Raw genomic sequence first — 19,548 nt, 5'->3', positions numbered from 1 at the left:
TTTTTTTTGATGTTTATTTTTATTTTTGAGAGAGAGAGAGAGAGAGACAGAGCACTAGTGGGGGAGGGGCAGAGAGAGGGAGACACAGAATTCAAAGCAGGCTCCGGGCTCTGAGCCATCAGCCCAGAGCCCGACGCGGGGCTCGAACTCACGGACCGCGAGATCGTGACCTGAGCTGAAGTCGGACGCTCAACCGATTGAGCCACCCAGGTGCCCTGCCCTTAGCAACTGTATTTTTTTTTTTAAGAAAGTTATTGGTTATGACCAGGTAATGAATTCATAGGATGAAAACTTCCAGAGGCACAACACGGTCTACAGCAAAGTGTCCCTTCTGTTCCCACTGCCCCTGGGGACAATGAATGTTCTCCGTCTCCTGTTTATCCTTCCATAGAGAGATTTTATGCCGACACAGGCAACTAAGTGTGTTTGCCTCCTCATTTCCCCCGGCAGGTCAGCGTGCCCTTGCCTTGCTACATCCTGGAGATCTTCCCGAGGACTCATTTTTATGTTTGCGGTTTTATAATGTTGCATCGGGTTGGTGGACGTGTTTCCAATTGTTTGCAACGCTGAACAAAGTTGCAGTGCGTAGCCTTGAGTAATCCACTTGGCCAGCCTGCTTGGAGACTAAGTTCCTAAAAGGAGCGCCCTGGGTTTGGTGGCGTTTTTGCCAAGTCGACTCTCAGAGGCTGTGACCCTTACCACTCACGCCCTATTGGGTGGCAGTGCAACTTTCCTCGACCCTCAGTGCCTCTTGGTACCAGTCCGTTCTATCTTTGCCAAGGTGATAAGTAAAAATTGGTGCGTCTGAGCATTAGCGTTTCTCTTGTTATCAATGAGCTTAAGCCTTTTTTTTATGCGTGGAAGCCACTTAGACTTTCTTTTTTTTAAGTTTATTTATTTTAAGAGAGAGAGAGAGAGAGAACAGGCAGGGGAGGGGCAAAGAGAGGGAGAGAGAGAGAATCCGAAGCAGGCTCTGAGCTATCAGCACAGAGCCTGACGCGGGGCTCGAACCCATGAACCATGGGATCATGACCTGAGCCAAAGTCGCGAGCTTAACCGACTGAGCCGCCCGGCCGCCCCCTTACTGTTCTCTATTTTAAGCTCCATGTTACAATGTTAAATGGGCTCGGTTGACTCACTACTAAGGTAAAGAAAATAATATTTACATGTTTTTCTTCCTTTTCTGAGTGATATAGTATCGTCTGTAACCTGAGTCCCACGGTTCATTTGTCTTAGTCCTGATTTTAAATATGAATGTATGTTCACCACTCTTTCTTTGACCACAGCCTCTCTGCTTATCTCTGGGCATCAAGAAAAATAGGAATATTTTCTCCCCAAATGAGAGCTTGTGGACTAATTCTCGGGTTTGTTCTTGTTTGAGAATGCCCTCATACTTGATAATAATTTGACCTGCTTGTTCTCTGGTAATATTTTCTGTCTCTCCAAACTTTGTTGCTGCATTGTCTTTTGTTGGAAAAATCTGGGGGCAGCCAGATTTTTTTTCTTTGTAGGTGGCTTGCTTTTTTTTTGACTGTAGATGTGAAGAATTTTTTTGTTCCACTTAGCAGTTTGATAACGTCGCCAAGCTAAGCCCTGTTGTTGCTCATTCGTTGTCGGTTTCCTTAGCGCCCTTTTCATATGCAGATTCCAATTTTTAATTTATTTTTGGGGGAACTTTCTTCAATTGCATCGGAGTGTTGTTTCTGTGCTACTTACTGGGTCGTGTATATTTCAGAGAGAGGAGTTTTCCTTGTGTTAAAGCGTCTTGCCCTTTCGACAGATATTTTTTTTCCTGCTTTTGTTAGTTGCTTTCCTTATTATGATCGTTTCCAAACTTTCCTCTGTTGAATTCGATACCCAAGCCCACCTGATGCACTAGCTCCGTAGCGGTGGGCTTGGGGTCTTAGTTCATTTCCTTAGCTTTCAGTCCGTTTTAGTCTGTGGTCTGGGAGTTCTTTGCTTTATTGGCTTCGTGATTTTATTACGTTTGTCTCTAGTGTGAAATAGTCTGGAGGAATTGGTGCTTGCCTGTTTCGCTTCTTTTCTTCCAGATTGGGTTTTTCTGTCATTCCCTTCCTCCCTCCCTCCTTTCCTGCCTTTCTCCCAAAAATCCATCCTTCCTTCCTTCCTTCCTTCCTTCCTTCCTCTCTTCCTTCCTCCTTCCTTCCTCCCTTCCTTCCTTCCTTCCTTCCTTCCTTCCTTCCTTCCTTTTCTTCTGTATTACATATCTTTTCACCTTGCTTATGTTTAGTATGGGCACTTCAGTGAGGTAGTAATGAGAACAGACATGGGGGGGTACCTGGGTGGCTCAGTCAGTTAAGTATCTGACCCTGGATCTCGGCTCAGGTCAGGAGTTTGCATCGGGCTCTGTGCTGACAGCATGGAACCTGCTTGGGATTCTCTCTCTCCCTCCTTCTCTGCCCCTCCCCCACTCACACACTATCTCTCTCTCCCTCTCTCTCTCTCTCAAAATAAATAAATAAATAGATAAACTTAAAAAAAAAAAAAAGGGAGAACAGACATTAGAGCCCAATACCTGGGATATACTCTTGGTTCGTCCGTTCAATAGTAATACAATTTGGGGGGCACCTGGGTGGCTCAGTCGGTTAAGTGTCCGACTTCAGCTCAGGTCACGATCTCGCGGTCTGTGAGTTCGAGCCCCGCGTCGGGCTCTGGGCTGATGGCTCGGAGCCTGGAGCCTGCTTCCGATTCTGTGTCTCCCTCTCTCTCTGCCCCTCCCCCGTTCATACTCTGTCTCTCTCTGTCTCTGTCTCAAAAATAAATAAACGTTAAAAAAAATTAAAAAAAAAAATTGCTCTTCAGGGTTTGGTGGGCTTACCCCCCAGCCCCACCCCGCAGCGGCGGTGGGGTTCTACTGTTCCAGAATCTTCCGTCCCTCGCCACGGTCACCACTTTTCAGACTGTGTAGACTGAGGTTGCGTTCCTTTCTTCATCGGCTTGCTTTCCGCTGTTGAAAATTGTCCTGGCTTGTGACTTTGACCTCTTACTGGGAAAGCATAGTTCTCTGATCGAATTTTGTTCCGCTGTCTTTATCTGGAAATCTTGTGGTGAGCTTCTTTAAAAAAACGAAAGATAGGAAAAAACAAAACATTCCTAGACCCAGCCCTGGACCTTCCATTTCAGAGGGTCTGGAATGGAGCCCAAGTATCTCCTTTTTAAAAGCCTCCCTGTGGTTCTTAGGATCAACTAAGTTTACATCCAGTATCCTTATGAGAGGATTATATTTTTCTCTTGCCTTTTAATTAGCCTGTCTGAAGAGCAAGTTTAATATATAAAACACTTAAAAGTTCTCAGAAAGATCCCATAAATTTATAGATGCTTTTTGTGGTTTATTTTCTTGCTTGTTTGTTAAAATAACCTCGTACAAAATAGGGCAAGAAAGCCCATCTCCAGAGAATGCAAATGAAAGTTGATCTTTTTTTTGGTAGCGGTCCCTGAGAGAAATATCCTGACTTTCCCTTCCAGACCTCTTAAGCTTTTAGTTTTCTGCTGGCATTTATAGAGTGAATTATTCATCGGTGCTTTTAAGAAGCTTTTTTGAATGCTGTTTACGTACGCTAATATGATCAAAGTGATACTCATTCATCACAGTATGACGGGTTTTTGTTTTAACTTTTTTAAAAACTTTTTTTTAATGTTTTCTTTTATATTTGAGAGAGAGAGAGAGAGACAGAGAGCCCGCGTGCACAAGCGGGTGAGGGGTAGAGGAATGGAGACAGAATCTGAAGCAGGCTCCAGGCTCGAGGCTGTCAGCAAAGAGCCCGACGCGGGGCTCGAACTCACGAGCTGTGAGATCATGACCTGAGCCGAAGTCAGATTTCAATAAACCTTTAAAATAACAGTTTTGAAAGAATTTTTATAGAAGATGTGAGTTTCGAAGTGGTATTTTCCATTTATACTTTATTGTGAACAGAAGAAATGATTAATATTTAAAACCTTGCATTAAAAATCATTTCACATGCAGGGGCACCTGAGTGGCTCAGTCGGTTAAGCGTCCAACGTCAGCCCAGGTCATGATCTCAGTTTATGAGTTCGAGCCCCACATCGGGCTCTGTGCTGACAGCTCGGAGCCTGGAGCCTGCTTCGGGTTCTGTGTCTCCCCCTCTCTCTGCCCCTCCCCTGCTCACACTCTGTCTCTCTCTCCCGCTCTCTCAAAAATAAATAAACATTAAAAAATACTTCACATGCAGCCAATAAGCTTTTTACTACTCCAGTCTCCCATGTTTGCTAACAAGAACCTGTTGGTTATATATTCACCTGCTTTCCACGTGTTCCCCTTTTGTCCCTGCCACCTGTAAGGAGGACAGACTGTTTTTACTAAATCTTCCTTTTACGGGGTGATTGTGGTCAAACCAGCTCAAAGAACTGTACTGTGCTTTTAGCAGACAAGGTTTCCCTCTTTTGCATTAGTTTTTTTCTTCAAGTCACATTTTAATTTTATTTTTAATTTTAATTTTTTTTAATGTTTTTTAAATTTAGTTTTGAGAGAAAGAGAGAGAGAGAACTCAAGCAGGGGAGGGGCAGAGAGAGAGAGAGAGAGAGAGAGAATCCCAAGCAGGTTCTGTGACGAAAGCAGCAAGCCCAATGTAGGGCTCGAACTCATGAACCGTGAGATCATGATCTGAGCCGAACTCGGATGCACAACCTCTGAAATACCCAGGTGCCCTATTTTATTTTTTATTTTTAAAGACCTTATTTTTGGGGCGCCTGGGTGGCTCAGTCGGTTAAGCATCCAACTTCGGCTCAGGTTATGATCTCACAGTTTGCGAGTTCGAGCCCCGCGTCAGGCTCTGTGCTGACAGCTCAGAGCCTGGAGCCTGTTTCGGATTCTGTGTCTCCTTCTCTCTCTCTGACCCACCCCTGTTCGTGCTCTGTCTCTTTGTGTCTCAAAAATCAATAAACGTGGGGCGCCTGGGTGGCGCAGTTGGTTAAGCGTCCGACTTCAGCCAGGTCACGATCTCGCGGTCCTCCGTGAGTTCGAGCCCCGCGTCAGGCTCTGGGCTGATGGCTCGGAGCCTGGAGCCTGTTTCCGATTCTGTGTCTCCCTCTCTCTCTGCCCCTCCCCTGTTCATGCTCTGTCTCTCTCTGTCCCAAAAATAAATAAAAAAACAAAAAAACAAAAAAAAAACAAAAAAAAAACGTTGAAAAAAAAAATCAATAAACGTTACAAAAAAAAATTAAAAAAAATTAAAAAAAAATAAAGACCTTATTTTTAAGTAATCTCTACGCCCAGCGTGTGGCTTGAACTCACGACCCCGAGATCAAGAGTCACAGGCTCTACTGACTGAACCGGCCAGGAGCCCCCCCTCGTATCTTCATTTTAAATGACAACGATCAATATTCTGGTGGATGTTACATACTCCCCTAGAATTTCCAAACCTGAAGGGACAGTAGAGGTCATTTCATCCAGTCCCCTCGGACTCACGGATGAAGACCTGAACACACAGACTTTTTACCCAAGTCCACGGCCTCATGTCGTCTAGTAACACCTGTTAGAGATGAGATCACATCCACTTTGTCCATGAAATGTACCCTGATCCAAACTGTAAACTTAGGACGGCACGTTTGTTTTTTTTTTTCTAGACGATTCTGTAGATTCAGGGGAAATGAAAGAACAAAATAGTGAAAGTAGCTGCTAGAAAAGAGGACTAGCCCTCAGGTGAGGGCTCCCACTGTGGACCATTAGTCAGCCTTTGGCTGTTCCTCTAAACCACAGCCGCCGAAGGCAGGCCCCGCGAGAAATCAGCCAGCGAGACCCATGTGAGCGAGTTTTCTTTTTTCATGTTTGCCTCCTAGCTTTTGTGTAGATCGCAGCGTGTTGACTGTAGACATTATCTGGATTCTTGACCTGGAGGTGAGATTCGGAAGAGAGATAGGAGTGATTTCGGGCTCGTCGGAGTGCGATCGGTGCAAATCGGCTGGGCAGGTTGAAAGTTCTCGTGAAATGTCGTAGTGTGAACGTCCCCCGAATATGGTCTCCGCTTCCTCCGAGAAGGCTTCCTTCCCCTTCTCCCCTTTTCGTTAGCTCTTTGGAGGGGCAGCCGCACCGCCTTGACGGCATGCCCTTGGCACTTGGAGTTTTAATTTGAACATTTTGGACGTAGTCCCCGTGCTTTCCGTGGGTTTAGGGTAATACTATTCGGCTGCAGAGGACCACAAAGGAGCAGTGGCCTGGTGGGAAAACCCACCGTCAGCTCAGTGCTGCCGATGAACGTGGCTTCATGGGTACACAGGGTCTGTAGTCTCCGATTCAAGCCGGGTCGACATCAGCTGGTGCCTCCCTCTGTGCTTTTCTTTTAAACGTTGTTTTTAATGTTTATTTTTGAGAGAGACAGAGCGTGAGCGGGGGAGGGGCAGAGAGAGGGGGAGACACAGAATCCGAAGCAGGCTCCAGGCTCCGAGCTGTCAGCACAGAGCCCGACGCGGGGCTCGAACCCATAGACCGTGCGATCATGACCTGAGCCGAAGTCGGCCACTCAACCGACTGAGCCCCCCAGGTGCCCCCGCCCCTCTCTGTTCTTATCTGCTCTAGGAAGGAAATGGGGCGCCCCGGTGACTCAGTCAGTTAAGCACCCGACTTCAGCCCGGGTCATGATGTCACCGTCCGTGAGTTCGAGCCCCGCGTCGGGCTCCGTGCCGACAGCTCGGAGCCCGGAGCCTGCTTTGGATTCTGTGTCCCCCTCCCCTGCTCACGCTCTGTCTCCCTGTCTCTCAAAAAACGAATGAACGTTAAAAAAATTTTTTTTTTAAAACGAAGGAAATGAATGGATTTCAACTGTGGACATTTTCTGATTTTTTTTTTTTAAGTTGTCAACAAAAGCACTGACTTCACCTTCCATCACTGATTTCTCGGTCGTCTTTTTTTTTTTCTCTCAGTCATCTCTCTACAGAAGGTGACATTGTCTGCATTTTTGTTTTAGGAATCTTGCAAAGAAATACCAACCTAAAAAGAACTCGAAGGAGGAAGAGGAATACAGGTCTGTTTAACACCGATCATTATGTGGTGATATCTTTATGCCAGTGGTGATGATGGTGAAGGAAAGAAAAAAATGAAATCTACAAAACTAAGCTGCCTTCCCCGCTCCTCTTTGTGTCAGTTTTTAAACGGGAAGAACCATAAAGACCCTGCTCCACTAACTTCCCTTTGACGGAGTCACTAGACCTATTCCAGATCGTTTCAGTTAAGGTGATGGGGAAAAGCTTAATCTACGCAAATACAGGAAGTGTGGATTATGCAGTCCGCCGTCTGGATTTGGCTTTGTAACATCAGGAGTCTGTTTCACCGAGAAATGTGTTCATTTCAGTCGGTAGCTAAGGCACCTTACCGTGGATGGCCCCAAAGTATTATGTCTCTCACCTAGACCTAAATATCCACTGCATTAGTGCATTTACCACGTATACGTATTGGGGGGTATCTTTGGACCGAGCATTAACAGAGCCAAATCCTGCCTTATGTAGAGTGATTCGGCGTTCCCCAAAATGCAAAGTGTCTCACTGGTAATTAATTCCGAGCCATTTTGACCGGAGCACTCTTACGTGTGATGAATTGTCAGGATCCTCTGGGAGGTCGATGCACGTTAACCTGATTTTAATTAATATTTTGTCAGCGCGCAGCGCGTTAGAGCGGACGTGGCCTTGTTTGCAAAGGAGTGGCGTGTGTTCTGTTCCGTAGGTATACGGCATGTAAAGCCTTCCTTTCCACCCTGAACGAAATGAACGATTACGCCGGGCAGCACGAAGTTATCTCCGAGAACATGACCTCACACATCACTGTGGAGCTAGCCCGCTACGTCCAGGAACTGAAGCAGGAGAGGAAATCGGTAACAAATAGCATTTTTTTTTTAAGGTTTATTTTTATTTTTGAGAGAGAGAGAAAGAGAGAGCGAGCGTGCATGCAAGCACGGGGTGGGGGGGCAGAGAGAGGGAGGGGGACAAAGGATCCAAAGTGGGCTCTGTGCTGACAGCAGAGAGCCTAATGCGGGGGGGTCAAACTCATGAACCGTGAGATCATGACCTGAGCCGTAATCTTTTTGTAGCTTTTATTATTAACAAAGGAGAAAAATGTACGGTCACATGAAGTATATTCATAGTGAAGGTTTCATCCTAAAAGATTTATTTTAATCGATTATTTTAAGTCTATTTATTTTGAGAGGGACAGAGACAGTGTGAGTGGGGGAGGGGCAGAGAGAGAGAGGGAGAGAGAGAGAATCCCAAGCAGGTTCTGCCCTGTGAGCACTGAGCCTGATGCAGGGCTCGAACCCATGAAACCGTGAGATCATGACCTGAGCCGAAACCAGGAGTTGGATGCTTAACCCACTGAGTCCCCCGGAGGCCCCTAAGAGATTTATGGTTAGGCTGTGGTCTGTGTCATTGTTCTTTGATCCCTTAGGAAGTAAGGGCATCATACTATGTTAGTAATAAGGTACCAGAGCTGGCCAGCGACGATACTTTTTTCATTTAAATTTGAGTCCACAGTAATGGTTGTAAGTGCTCTGGTGTTGCTCGAGCCAACGGGGAAGATCTCGTTGCTGCTGAAACGGAAGAGACGTTAAATAAATCATGACCAAAATAATTATTTTATCGTGAGAGTAGCTACAGAGTATGACTGCAGGGGCTTTGGGAGCAGATGATAGGAATCCCTAACATGCTTGGACCCAGGACCAGGGAGAAGCTTCCCAGGGCCCTCAGCACTTAACGTTTTGGCAAGACTCAAAGTAGGAGGACGAGTTGCCTGGGGCAAACCATAGAGGGAACAGCCAGTGCAAAGGCCCTGAGACAGGAAGGTATTTGGAACGGCTGAGGCGTTTACTCTTTCTAAGCTATAAGTAGGTAGCACATGGCTTTGGGAGCGTTTAGAAGTTAGGAACAGATCTATGCCTGAAGATCAACCCATTCGTTGCAAAAAAAAAAAAAAAATGTTCGTAAACTGAGATGAAATTTTTATCTGTTCACATTAGAGCAGTGGGTCTCAAGCTGGCACAATTTTGCCCCCCCCCCCACATGTGCCAATTTCTGGAGATAGTTGTGGTTGTGTGGGGGGGGGATTAGCTTTGCGGGGGGTTGCCACTGGCATCTGGTGGGTGGAACCCGGACATGCTGTTCAACATCCTGTGATGCATAGGGCGGCCTCCACAACAAAGAATTACCTGGCCCCTGATGTCCGTGGTGCCCAGACTGACATGACAGCCTCTTCCAGACCGTTCATTAAAGAAGGTCTTTTCCGTGATGGAAAGGAAGCAGTGAAGCAAAATACTAAGGTTCAGAATGAAACGCCGTGGCCTATTGTGATCCTCAGGGAAATGCGGTCAATCTGGACATGATGTTGGACTGCTTCCCTGGGCACTTGAACTTCCCTCAACCTTGCACAGTTTGTACCCTCTTCCTGTTTGTTTCTTTGTTCGGTGCTTTGTGTGTCTTCACTGACCTTTATCCACCCATATAGCTTAGAGATTTAGCCAACGCCCTCAACAAGAACTCTCTGCATTTACCTTAGTCCGGAACGTACATGCTGTTTCTGGAGTGGACCGTGAGATATGAACCCACATGACCTGGCTTCCTGTTAGTTTTTTTTTTTTTTTTAAATAATGCTTATTTGTTTCGAGAGAGGGGGAGAGACAAAGAACGAATGGGGGAGGGGCAGAGAGAGAGAGAGAGAGAGAGAGAGAGAGGGGGGATCCCAAGCAGGCTCTGCGCCCTCAGCACAGAGCCCAACTTGGAGCTCGAACTCACAAACCTTGAGATCGTGACGTGAGCCGAAACCAAGAGTCAAATGCTTAACCGACTGAGCTACCCAGGTGCCCCACTTTTTTTTTTTTTTAAGTTTATTTATTGCGAGAGAGAGAGAGAGAGAGAGCGAGTGTGCGAGCCAGGGAGGGGTAAAGAGACAGCGTGAGAGAGAATCCCAAGCAGACTCTGTGCTCTCAGCGCGGAGCCCGATGGGCGGGATCCCACGAACCACGAGTTCACGACCTGAGCCGAAACCAAGAGTCAAATGCTTCACTGACTGAGCCCCCCTCCTGTCACTTTTTTTTATTCTTCTCCTGCGGACACATTGCTCCCTCGCTGCTCCTCCTCCTTGCCCTGTGTGATCCTGCCTCAGGGCCTTTGCACTGGCCTTTTATTTCCTCGGAAAGCTTTCCCCCCAGATACCTGCAGAGCTCACCTGCTGAGTTCTTTTGCAGGAATATGGTCTTCTCATTGAGGTCTGTCTTGTCCACCTTATTTAAACTTACAAAGTCCCCCCGACTCCTTCCCCTCCTCATTGCCCCCACCTTCCCTGCTTTACTGTTTTTCCCTAGTGGTTGCCAGCGTCTAACATTTTATGTATCTGTTTCCTTGCGTCTCACGCTAGAACGTAAGCTCCATGAGGGCAAGAATTTTCTTGGTTACCGTTGTATCTCAAGCTCGAGTGTCCGGGCGGGACAAAGCAGGCTCTTGATAAATACTCCCAAGGTGGAAGAAATAATTAAGAAGTGGCGAGAAGCGGTCTTAGACTCAACTTTGTCCTCAGGGAGACTTCGTGTTGAGGATCCTTGTGTGTCTTTGCTGTGTTACGATTGGGTCCTTTCGTTCTGTTTACCCCCCGTTAATCACATGTCTTGTACCGTCCGTCATATCTGTAGTTTGAATTCTGTTCCCTTTTTATCAGAAATTATAGTAATTTATGGAGTAAATTACAGGTGGCACAGATACACGTTAAATAATATCTTGCGATACGGGCTGTTCCTTTTATTTTAAGGAGAATCGCAAGCACACATTTCTGAGTCAAATGTTCTGCCGGGAAGAATTACAAACACCGTGCTCTCTTGAAGCATTTTGTAATTATATTAAAATGACATTTGAGGAAGCTGGGAAACCTTTTATTTACTTCGTTTTTGCTTGTTTATTTATTTTTGAGAGAGAGAGAGAGAGAGAGAGAGCAGGGGAAGAGCAGAGGGAGAGGGGGTGGGACGGAGAATCCCAAGCAGGCACCACGCCGACAGAGGAGAGCCCGATGCGGGGCTCGAACGCACAAACCATGAGATCATGACCTGAGCCAAAGTCAGACACTTAACGGACTGAGCCACCCAGGCGCCCCAGGAAACTGGGAAACCTTTTAGAATTCCAGGACGCGTATCGGTAGGCAAATGCGTATTTGCGGTGTTTTCATATTTACCATCATTTGGAGTGACCGCACATGGTGACACGTCGTATGTTGAGACGCTGTGACTTTAAAAATTATTCGGATGATATTGGCTATTTAGTTGTTTGGCCTCAGATCTTCATGTTTCTGGATTTGCATAACTGATATCTTTTACGTTTTAACATTTACTCTCCACGGTTCCCCTCGGGAACGTTTTACTCCAGACCAGGAGGCTGGAGGCGTTGGGGCTGGAGAGTCAACCCGACTGTCCGGGCTGTCAGCACAGAGCCCGACGCGGGGCTCGAACCCACAAACCGCGAGATCATGACCTGAGCCGGAGTCGGACGCTTAACCGACTGATTCTTTAACTTCCATGCGAGGAGGCCGGGTCAACGTGTGAACTTCTTCGTGGGCAGTTAGCTGTGGCCAAGGAGCTCCTTGAGATGGAACGCTGATGACCAATGTGTCTCCTTTCGAGCTTTCCCTTTTGGCTCCCCTCTTACTGGTTTTTGAAGTATATTGTAAGAGAGAGAGCGAGAGCAAGTGGGGGAGGGGAAGAGAGAGAGAGAGAGAGAGAGAGAGAGAATCCCAAGCATGCTCCGCACGGTCAGTGCAGAGCCCAGTTCAGGGCTCGAACTCCTGAACCGTGAGATCGTGACCTGAGCCCAAATCTAGAGCTGGACGCTTAACCGACTGAGCCACCCAGGCGTCCCTCCCCCAACTCTTATTAGTGAGTGATCTTATTTATTTTTGAAAAGGGGACTCTTAAAAACACGGCAAAATGGGATCTTTTCCCCTTTCTGGTGACAGCAATGGTTGGCGGAAGGAGCACAACAGAGCTGGGACTCCCATCTAGGTCTGCTGGTGTCACGTCTAGGGGCCTTTGACGTAGCGGCGAAATCCTATCTGCCCAAAGGGATGATTTAGAATTTACAGGATTACTGCTGGATCTCATTACTGCCTAGAGCGTGTTTCCAAGTTCGGTTTGGAATGCTACTGGAAAGTTATTTCTCCTCTAGATTTTGCTGCGTTTGAGTAGACGAGTCTCTCACGAGAGTCTGCACGGTAAAAAATAGCTCCTTATGCAAAAGATGTTTCCTTCCTGTTTTGTCAAGCTTTGAAAGGAAGGTAGTAAGAAGGAAGGAAGTGGGAGAGATGGTTGTCTTCGGGGGGCGTTTCAGAGTGAGCCGGCTAGTCGATCTTTAAGTCTTAAAGTCCTTGGTTGTAAGATAGGGTACTTGCCGTTCGTGTGTTTAGGAGAAAAGATGGGTTTTATGCCGCCCTGTCCGCATCCACCCGTGTTCCCATGTTACGTGCAACTCTCTCACATAGTGTTGAAAAAAAATTATGTTTAACATTTATTTAGTTTTGAGAGACGGAGAGAGATTGAGCCCCAGTTGGGGAGGGGCAGAGAGAGAGGGAGACACAGAACCCGAAGCGGGCTCCAGGCTCCCAGCCGTCAGCACAGAGCCCGACGCGGGGCTCGAACCCACGAACCGCGAGATCATGACCTGAGTCGAAGTTGGACGCTTAACCGACTGAGCCACCCCAGGCGCCCCTCCCCCTCCTTTTTTTGAAGGTGGGGGAGGGCTAGGATTCATTTATTACTTGTCAGTATTGTGTAGAATGTTACCAAAACTCTGGATTAGAGAACAAAAACTCGGGGCGCCTGGGTGGCTCAGTCGGTTAGGCGACTTCAGCTCGGGTCATGATCACACGGTTCGTGAGTTCGAGCCCCGTGTCGGGCTCTGGGCTGACGGCTCGGAGCCTAGAGCCCGCCTCGGAGTCTGTGTCTCCCTCTCTCTCTCTCTGCCCCTTCCCTGCTCGCACTGTCTCAAAGATATATAAAGTTAAAAAAAAAACCCAAAACTTAAAGTTTTTATAAATCAGAACCTCGTTTTTCCCAAGTTTCCTTCTAGACATCATTTATAGACATAAAGATATTGATATGTATAGAGAGAGACAGATATGGGTGTATATATAATATCTATATAAGAATATATAACATTTAAGCATATGAGTCCTATATAGGTATAATTTATATTTTTATTTATTCTCCATTTAATAGCATAAGCAGTTTCCACTTTCGTACGCGAAAACATACAATTTTCATAATTAGAATTGTAGTGGCTATGTCTCATTCTAATGCTATTGTATACTTAATTAATTCTTTAATATTTGATCAATAGGCTAATCTATTGATTACTTACTTATATAAACAATACTGTGGCGAACTCATTACTTTAATAGCTGTTTGGTGTGGGGGGTGGGGATCGTTTCTCCCAGCTAAATTCCCAGAAAGAGAATACGAGGTCAAAGCATACGTGGTTTACGGTTCTCGATTAAGCTTTGGTCACTTACAAGAGTAACGGTCTTTAACACAAGTAAATACACTCTTGTTGGCGATTTCTGCACATCGCATCCAGTATTCAGAGAACTTCAGAGGGATCGTTTGGGGCAGCTCCAGCTTTGAGGCTGTCGCAGGGTTATCCACCGTGGTCACCACTAACCGCGTAAGAGGGATTTATGGAGATTTGTTGCCCCAGAAGGGGAGTCAGGAGGTTCCGGCCAACATTTACTGGAACTTCCTCTTGAAGTTAGGTATTGGGTAGGTCCTATTTAGAAACCTAGGGAGGGACTTAATTTCCTACAAGGCAGTTTTGTAGCACGGACTGACCCTACTGTGTTTAGAACATGTTTTTATGAGCGATTACAGCAAAGAGACAGAAGGAAAGCGAAAAACGAAAGGAACGTACGTATGTGATCATCTGATTACAAATCTGTCTCTGATCCCTTCGGTCCTGTTGAGATGCAACTTTGGGTACTGTGTTAAGAGATTTTAGATTTCGTGGCCTGGGAGAGGAGCATCGTTCCCAATAAGAGTTCCTCCTTCCTGGGGTTACCTCTTTTATTTAAATAAATCCAAAAGCGAGGAGCCCTAAAGAAGCTGTTGGTCTTTGGCAAGGTCATGCTGATACGACACCCACTGGTGGCCCCTGGTCTAATGGATCTCTAGAAGGTGTATTTTGTTTTGTTTTGGAAGCACACGTGATGGTCGCATTCTGTTCATCAAGGGCCTGTCACCACTGTGGTTCTGTCACCCGCAGAACCGTAGACAGTCTGTCCTGTCATTTATGGGGTAGCATAGCTAGTTATCAGGGCACTGAAATTCTGTTCTCGATTCCATAGATCTGAAGTGCAACTCTGGGTTCTGGGTTTCTCCCTCAGGAGCTGGAATGACACCTTCTTTTTCTTCTGAGACCGGCAATTACTTGACTGATGTTTTGTGTCCCAACTGACTCTCCTCTATCCAGGCACCTGCTCGTCACCTCCCTCCATGTGCCCGATGCAGCATCCCCCCCCCCCCCACCAGTGCGCCAAGGACAGAGGGGGTTCTGGAGCCCAGCAGCACTGGGAGTGATGCCCCAGGGCTGTGGGAGGCAGTGGCCCATGTATCCCATCCAGAAAGAAACTTTGGATCCCCGAAACTCCTTTTTATCACACCCCATTCCAGTCTGCATTTCCTCCAGTCAGTCAATGGCACTCCTTTTTAACCTAGTTGTTCTGGCCCCCTTCGCACCCCATCTTCTGTATAGTAGCAGGTCCTGTGATCGGCTCTATCTTCAGTAAATGTCCCCAATCCAAACACTTCTCAACCCTCGTCCAGTCCCTCGTCGTCTCACCCGGAGGAGTGCTCCAGGCTTCCCGACTCCCCCCTCGGCTTCCGGGCTCGCCCCGTGGTCCGTGGCTTAGCTCCCCATCTCCACCTGTACCCCCGGTCCCTCTGCTGCACCTGCCACATTCGGAACATTCTCCACACGCCAGGGAGCCCGTGCAACCTTGTGGTGGCACAGAGCAGACCACGTCCTGGTGGCTTCCCCTCACGCTAACGTGGCTTTGGAAGCTGTCCTTGGTCCAGCCGTCGCCTGCTTCGGCCTTGTCCGTCATCTCTGTCTGGTCACATTGGCATCAGCTATTCCGTGAACACACCCAGCCCTCTCCCACCTCAGGGCATCTCCGTTGCTGTTCCCGCTGCTCGGAAGGGTGTTTCCCCGGACCTCTGCAAGTCCGCTCCTACACTTTGTTCAAGAAACCTCATCCAGGGGCCCCTGGGTGGCTCAGTCGGTTAAGCGTCCGTCTTCGGCTCAGGTCATGATCTCACGGTTCGTGGGTTCGAGCCCCGCGTCGGGCTCTGTGCTGACCATTCGGAGCCTGGAGGCTGCTTCGGATTCTGTGTCTCCCTCTCTCTCTGCCCCTCCCCTGCTCACACTCTGTCTGTGTCTCTCTCAAAAATAAATAAACATTAAAAAAAAAGAAAGAAAGAAAGAAAGAAAGAAAGAAAGAAAGAAAGAAAGAAACATCACCCAGACCTCTCTGTCTAAAATGCTGCTGTGCCCACACCCCCACCTCGTCCCCTTTTCTCTTCCTCTGCGTCCACTAGTTTTCACGAGGACAGCAGCACCCTGCGCATCTGGCCATACAGTTAACACGTGTGGACTGAATGACTGAATCCCACTGTAAGAGCTTTTAGCCTTTTCAGGGAAGGATCACTGCCCCTAAAGTCCCACCCGTGGTCACCCTGGCCCTCTATTGGGCGATCCTCCTCGTCTGGGTCTGGAAGTAACAGAGGTATACCCCGGGAAGAGGTCAAGGGAGGAGGGCCGTGTCTCATCGGCTGTTTAAGATCATCCTGAGAGTTAATCAGGGGGGCACCTGGCTGGCCCAGCCCACAGAGCAGGCTGTCGATCTCGGGGCTGTGAGTTCAAGGCTCACGTTGGACGTGGAACTTAAAAAAAAAGTTAATCGGATTCTTCAGCACAATTAGGATTTTAAGCAACACGAAAGAAAGAGTTGTCCTGAAGAATAGGTTCAAAAGCCTTCTGGAGTCCAGGTACCTTGTGCACGAGGAGCATTCTGGGTAGCAAAAGCCAGCAGGAGAATGACAGGAACAGCGGGGTGAAGGCACATGGGGAGAAGGAGTGAAGGGAACTTGGCCGCAGGACGGTGAGTGGGGTCCCCTGCCCGGTGCCCAGATGGCCTGGGGGGGGGGGGAGGTAAGCAGCTAAACATGATGCCGGGAGGCAGGCGCTTTAGGAACTTGAAACAAATTCACTGCGAAGGTTATCTGTATTATAAATGTATTGGAGGAAATAGACCTTCCCGAATCATTCCTCTTTATTTAATCATCTGACCATTCTGCATAAATCAGAATGCGACTCCCATCACATCCCGAACGCTCCCAGGTTTGTGGCTTGGGATTGAAGTGAGGGGGTGAAGGGCTCCCTCGGGCAGGGCTGAAGGTGGTTGAGTTTCCCCCGCAGCCCTCATCCATGGCTCCCCTTGGCCACGCAGATTCATAGCTCTGTTCATTAATCCCGAGTCGGGCTTCGAAGCTGTTAGTGTTCAGACCCACCACGCTGTGGGTTTTGAGGAAATTATAATATTTGTCCCAGGCATATTTTCTGCAAGCTGCTTTTTTTCGTTGGCCTTTTCCAGTCTTTGTATTCCTTTGTTTTCATCTGTGGAATCTGAGTTTTATTTAAAATTCCAGATGGTTGACTGTCCTCAATTGAGTGTTTATGCTTTTTTTTTTCCACTTTTTTTTTTGGTGGGGGGGGAAGTGACTGTTCTCAGATCAGTGCTATATTTTGCTTTTTTGTGGAGTTTTAAAAATTAACGGTCTATTATATATAAATCTAGTAAAAAAGAGCAGCTGCTGTACCTAATTGTGGGGTATGAATAATAGACATTCTCGCAGCCTAACGATGATCTCTTGCAGCGCGCAGTAAAACTTTCTTGGAAGCTTTGTCATTGAAGTTTTTCTTTAAGTTTGTGGTTGTTTATTTTAGGTTCCCTGTGATTCTTATCTTATCTTAGCTGCCCCTGGTCCCTGGGAGATTTCTAACAACAACAACAAAAATTGGAAGGATGGTTTTTATTTGTATAGATTTTATCTGTATATAGTTTTTAAATTGTTTCTTAATGTTTATTTTGGGGGGGGAGGTGAGAAGCATGAGTGCGGAAGGGGCAGAGAGAAAGGAAGACACAGAATCGGAAGCAGGCTCCGGGCTCTGAGCTGTCAGCACGGAGCCTGACGCGGGGCTCGAACCCACAAACCATGAGATCATAACCTGAGCCGAGGTAGGACGCTGAGCCGACTGAGCCACCCAGGCGCCCCTTATCTGTATATTTTTAAGGTTCAACCAGAAAGGGGAAAGGAAAGGAAGTTTAGCTGCCACCTGCCGTACCATCAGGCATTTTTAAAAGTCTCTTATCACCTTGGAAGAGACACAAAAGCATCTTGCCTGCAGCAGAAAGTCCGGAGCGTCTCTCTGGGTCTCTGGAGATGGCATTTCCTGTCTTCTCTGGCGATAGGAGAAAAGCGCCGTGGTGACTTCACTCTGTGGCTCCAAAAGACCTATTCTCTTTTTCTAGAGAACAATTCCTCTTTCTCTAGCGCTGGGAGGCACACTTTTTAGATACACAGTTGCTCACTGTCCTGGGAAGAAATGCTTTGCCATTGTTTGCGAAGAAACAACAAACCCATCTGGCAAGCTGGTTTGTTTGTTTACCTTTGTTCCTGTGAACTAGCCTCTGGGATTGAAGGAGGGGACGGAGAGCTGGCCGCAGATGAACCACTGGTAGGTGGCCGTCCGCTCAGGACCGTCAGGGGGGCTCCGGTACCACCCGCCAACTTCCCAAGGGCTCAGCACCACGTCTTTGTGTGTGTGTTGTAGCCACAGATGAGTTTTGGAGGAACATATTGCCAGGAAAGAAAGATTGGGAGGGAAATCACTGACACCTCGAGTTTTCCTTGTGTCCCTGGAAACCTTAGGGTCTCAAGTGTAGTTCTCAGATGATTTTTTTTTTAATGTGTTATTTTGTATTTGAGAGAGTTAGAGAGAGAGAGAGAGAGAGCACGAGCAGGGGAGGGGCAGAGAGACTGAGACAGAATCCGAAGCAGGCTCCATGCTCCTAGCTGTCAGCCCAGAGCCCGATGCGGGGCGCGAACTCACAACCGTGAGATCACGACCTGAGCCGAAATCGGGAGTCGGAAGCCCCCCAGGCACCCCTGGAATAAATTCATATTTATTATTAGATTATTAAATGGAGGGGTGGTAAGAACATTCACTGTATGGGTTTTCAATCAAGATCAATCAAGATCAGCCCTCATGCTCCCAGAATGTGACTTTTTTTGGAGCAGGGGGCGGCGGGGGGTGGGGGGGACACCTGTTGCCTTCAGAGAAGACGCCTTTGATGTTAAAGCTGAGTCAACCTTTCCCGGCAGTGCCTGTCACGTTCCCCGTGTTCTTCTGTGTCCATTTCCTCTCTCTGCCCAGGACGGGCCTTGTGTTTTGGGAGAAACGTTCATGTCGAGACTCCAGCTCGGTTCCGTTTCGTCCCCGTGTCTGTTAACGAAAACTGAGAAGTGAAGCCCCCCCCCCGGGGGGCCCCCTCTTGGATTCCTAAATTGCTGGATGGAGAAAAGTTGCCTGAACAGGGAGCTTAAAGCCGAGAAGCGTGGCCTCGAAAGAGAGACAAGGAAGGAGTCCCTTATAAAAGAGCCAGGATCTGATTTTGTCTCCTCCTTCCTGTCCTCCCCAGTCCTCAGTCCTCCTTTGTGACTCAGCCCGGCCCTAGGCTCTGACTAGGAGAGATAAACTCAGAGGGGGAGGGTGGGGGGGGGGGAGGGGGAGCCTCCACCATCAGTCTGCTTTCAACCTACCTTCTGGCCACGACATTCCCCACCTTGTCTGTCAGAACACAGACGGCACATTCAAGCCCAGTCATTCCAGGAAGGTTGTTCAGTAGCAGGAGGGTTTACCTGGCTGCGGAGAAGGTTCAGGAAAAGCACTAAGAGCTAGTGCCCAACCCCGGGGGCCAGTCGGGGTGGGGAGCTGCTGCGGTCCCCTCCGTCCCACGGGGCGGGGGTTCCTGACCGCAGCCGTGGCCTCGGTCGAGGACCCAGCCAACCTAGAATTTCTCAGCGAGAGGACCTTCAGATACACCTAAATTCCCCGCCCTCTGATGCACCAGAACGTCTGTGGCAAATCTGACAGAACCAGAGGGCCCGGGAGGCCGTGTGTGGTCCATATCCCCGGGTCAGCCGCTGGGGACACAGGGGACAGATCTGGGAAATTCCCACCACGTTGACGAAGTCAGTGATGTCACAGCTGAAGGAGATCACACGATTTAGGAAACGCTGGTGATTTGGGGCCACGGGATAAAAAGGACATCAGTTTCTTAACATTTCTATGTATTTCTGGTCTTTCCTTGGGATCTCATCTCCTTTGGAGATCTTGTCCAGGCTGTGGCTCTAACCACCCACGTGATGCTGGTGACGTCCACGCTGATCTTTTTAGCGTTGACCCTTCCCTGAGCTCACACTCGGCCATCCAGCTCCC

The 19,548-nt window shown here is 47.9% G+C and overlaps 1 protein-coding gene across 15 annotated transcripts in view; it reads left to right on the top strand.

Moving 5' to 3' along the window:
* Window positions 1–19,548, top strand: part of FNBP1 (formin binding protein 1) — a 139,829-nt gene that overhangs the window by 56,440 nt on the left and 63,841 nt on the right. For 14 of the 15 annotated variants that reach the window (XM_053908416.1, XM_053908419.1, XM_053908418.1 and 11 more), the window contains 2 exons: window positions 6,942–6,998; window positions 7,694–7,841. The exons of the other annotated variant lie outside the window; for it this stretch is intronic. In XM_053908416.1, coding sequence (XP_053764391.1) covers window positions 6,942–6,998; window positions 7,694–7,841 — 205 coding nt within the window. The remainder of the gene's footprint in view (window positions 1–6,941; window positions 6,999–7,693; window positions 7,842–19,548) is intronic. 15 annotated transcript variants of the gene reach the window in all.

Source organism: Panthera pardus, unplaced genomic scaffold (assembly GCF_024362965.1).
Source record: "Panthera pardus isolate Hobbes unplaced genomic scaffold, ASM2436296v1 HiC_scaffold_20, whole genome shotgun sequence".
Taxonomy (NCBI): Eukaryota; Metazoa; Chordata; class Mammalia; order Carnivora; family Felidae; genus Panthera; species Panthera pardus.
The sequence above is the reverse complement of the archived record's forward strand: the minus strand, read 5'-3'. Positions and strand labels throughout refer to the sequence as shown.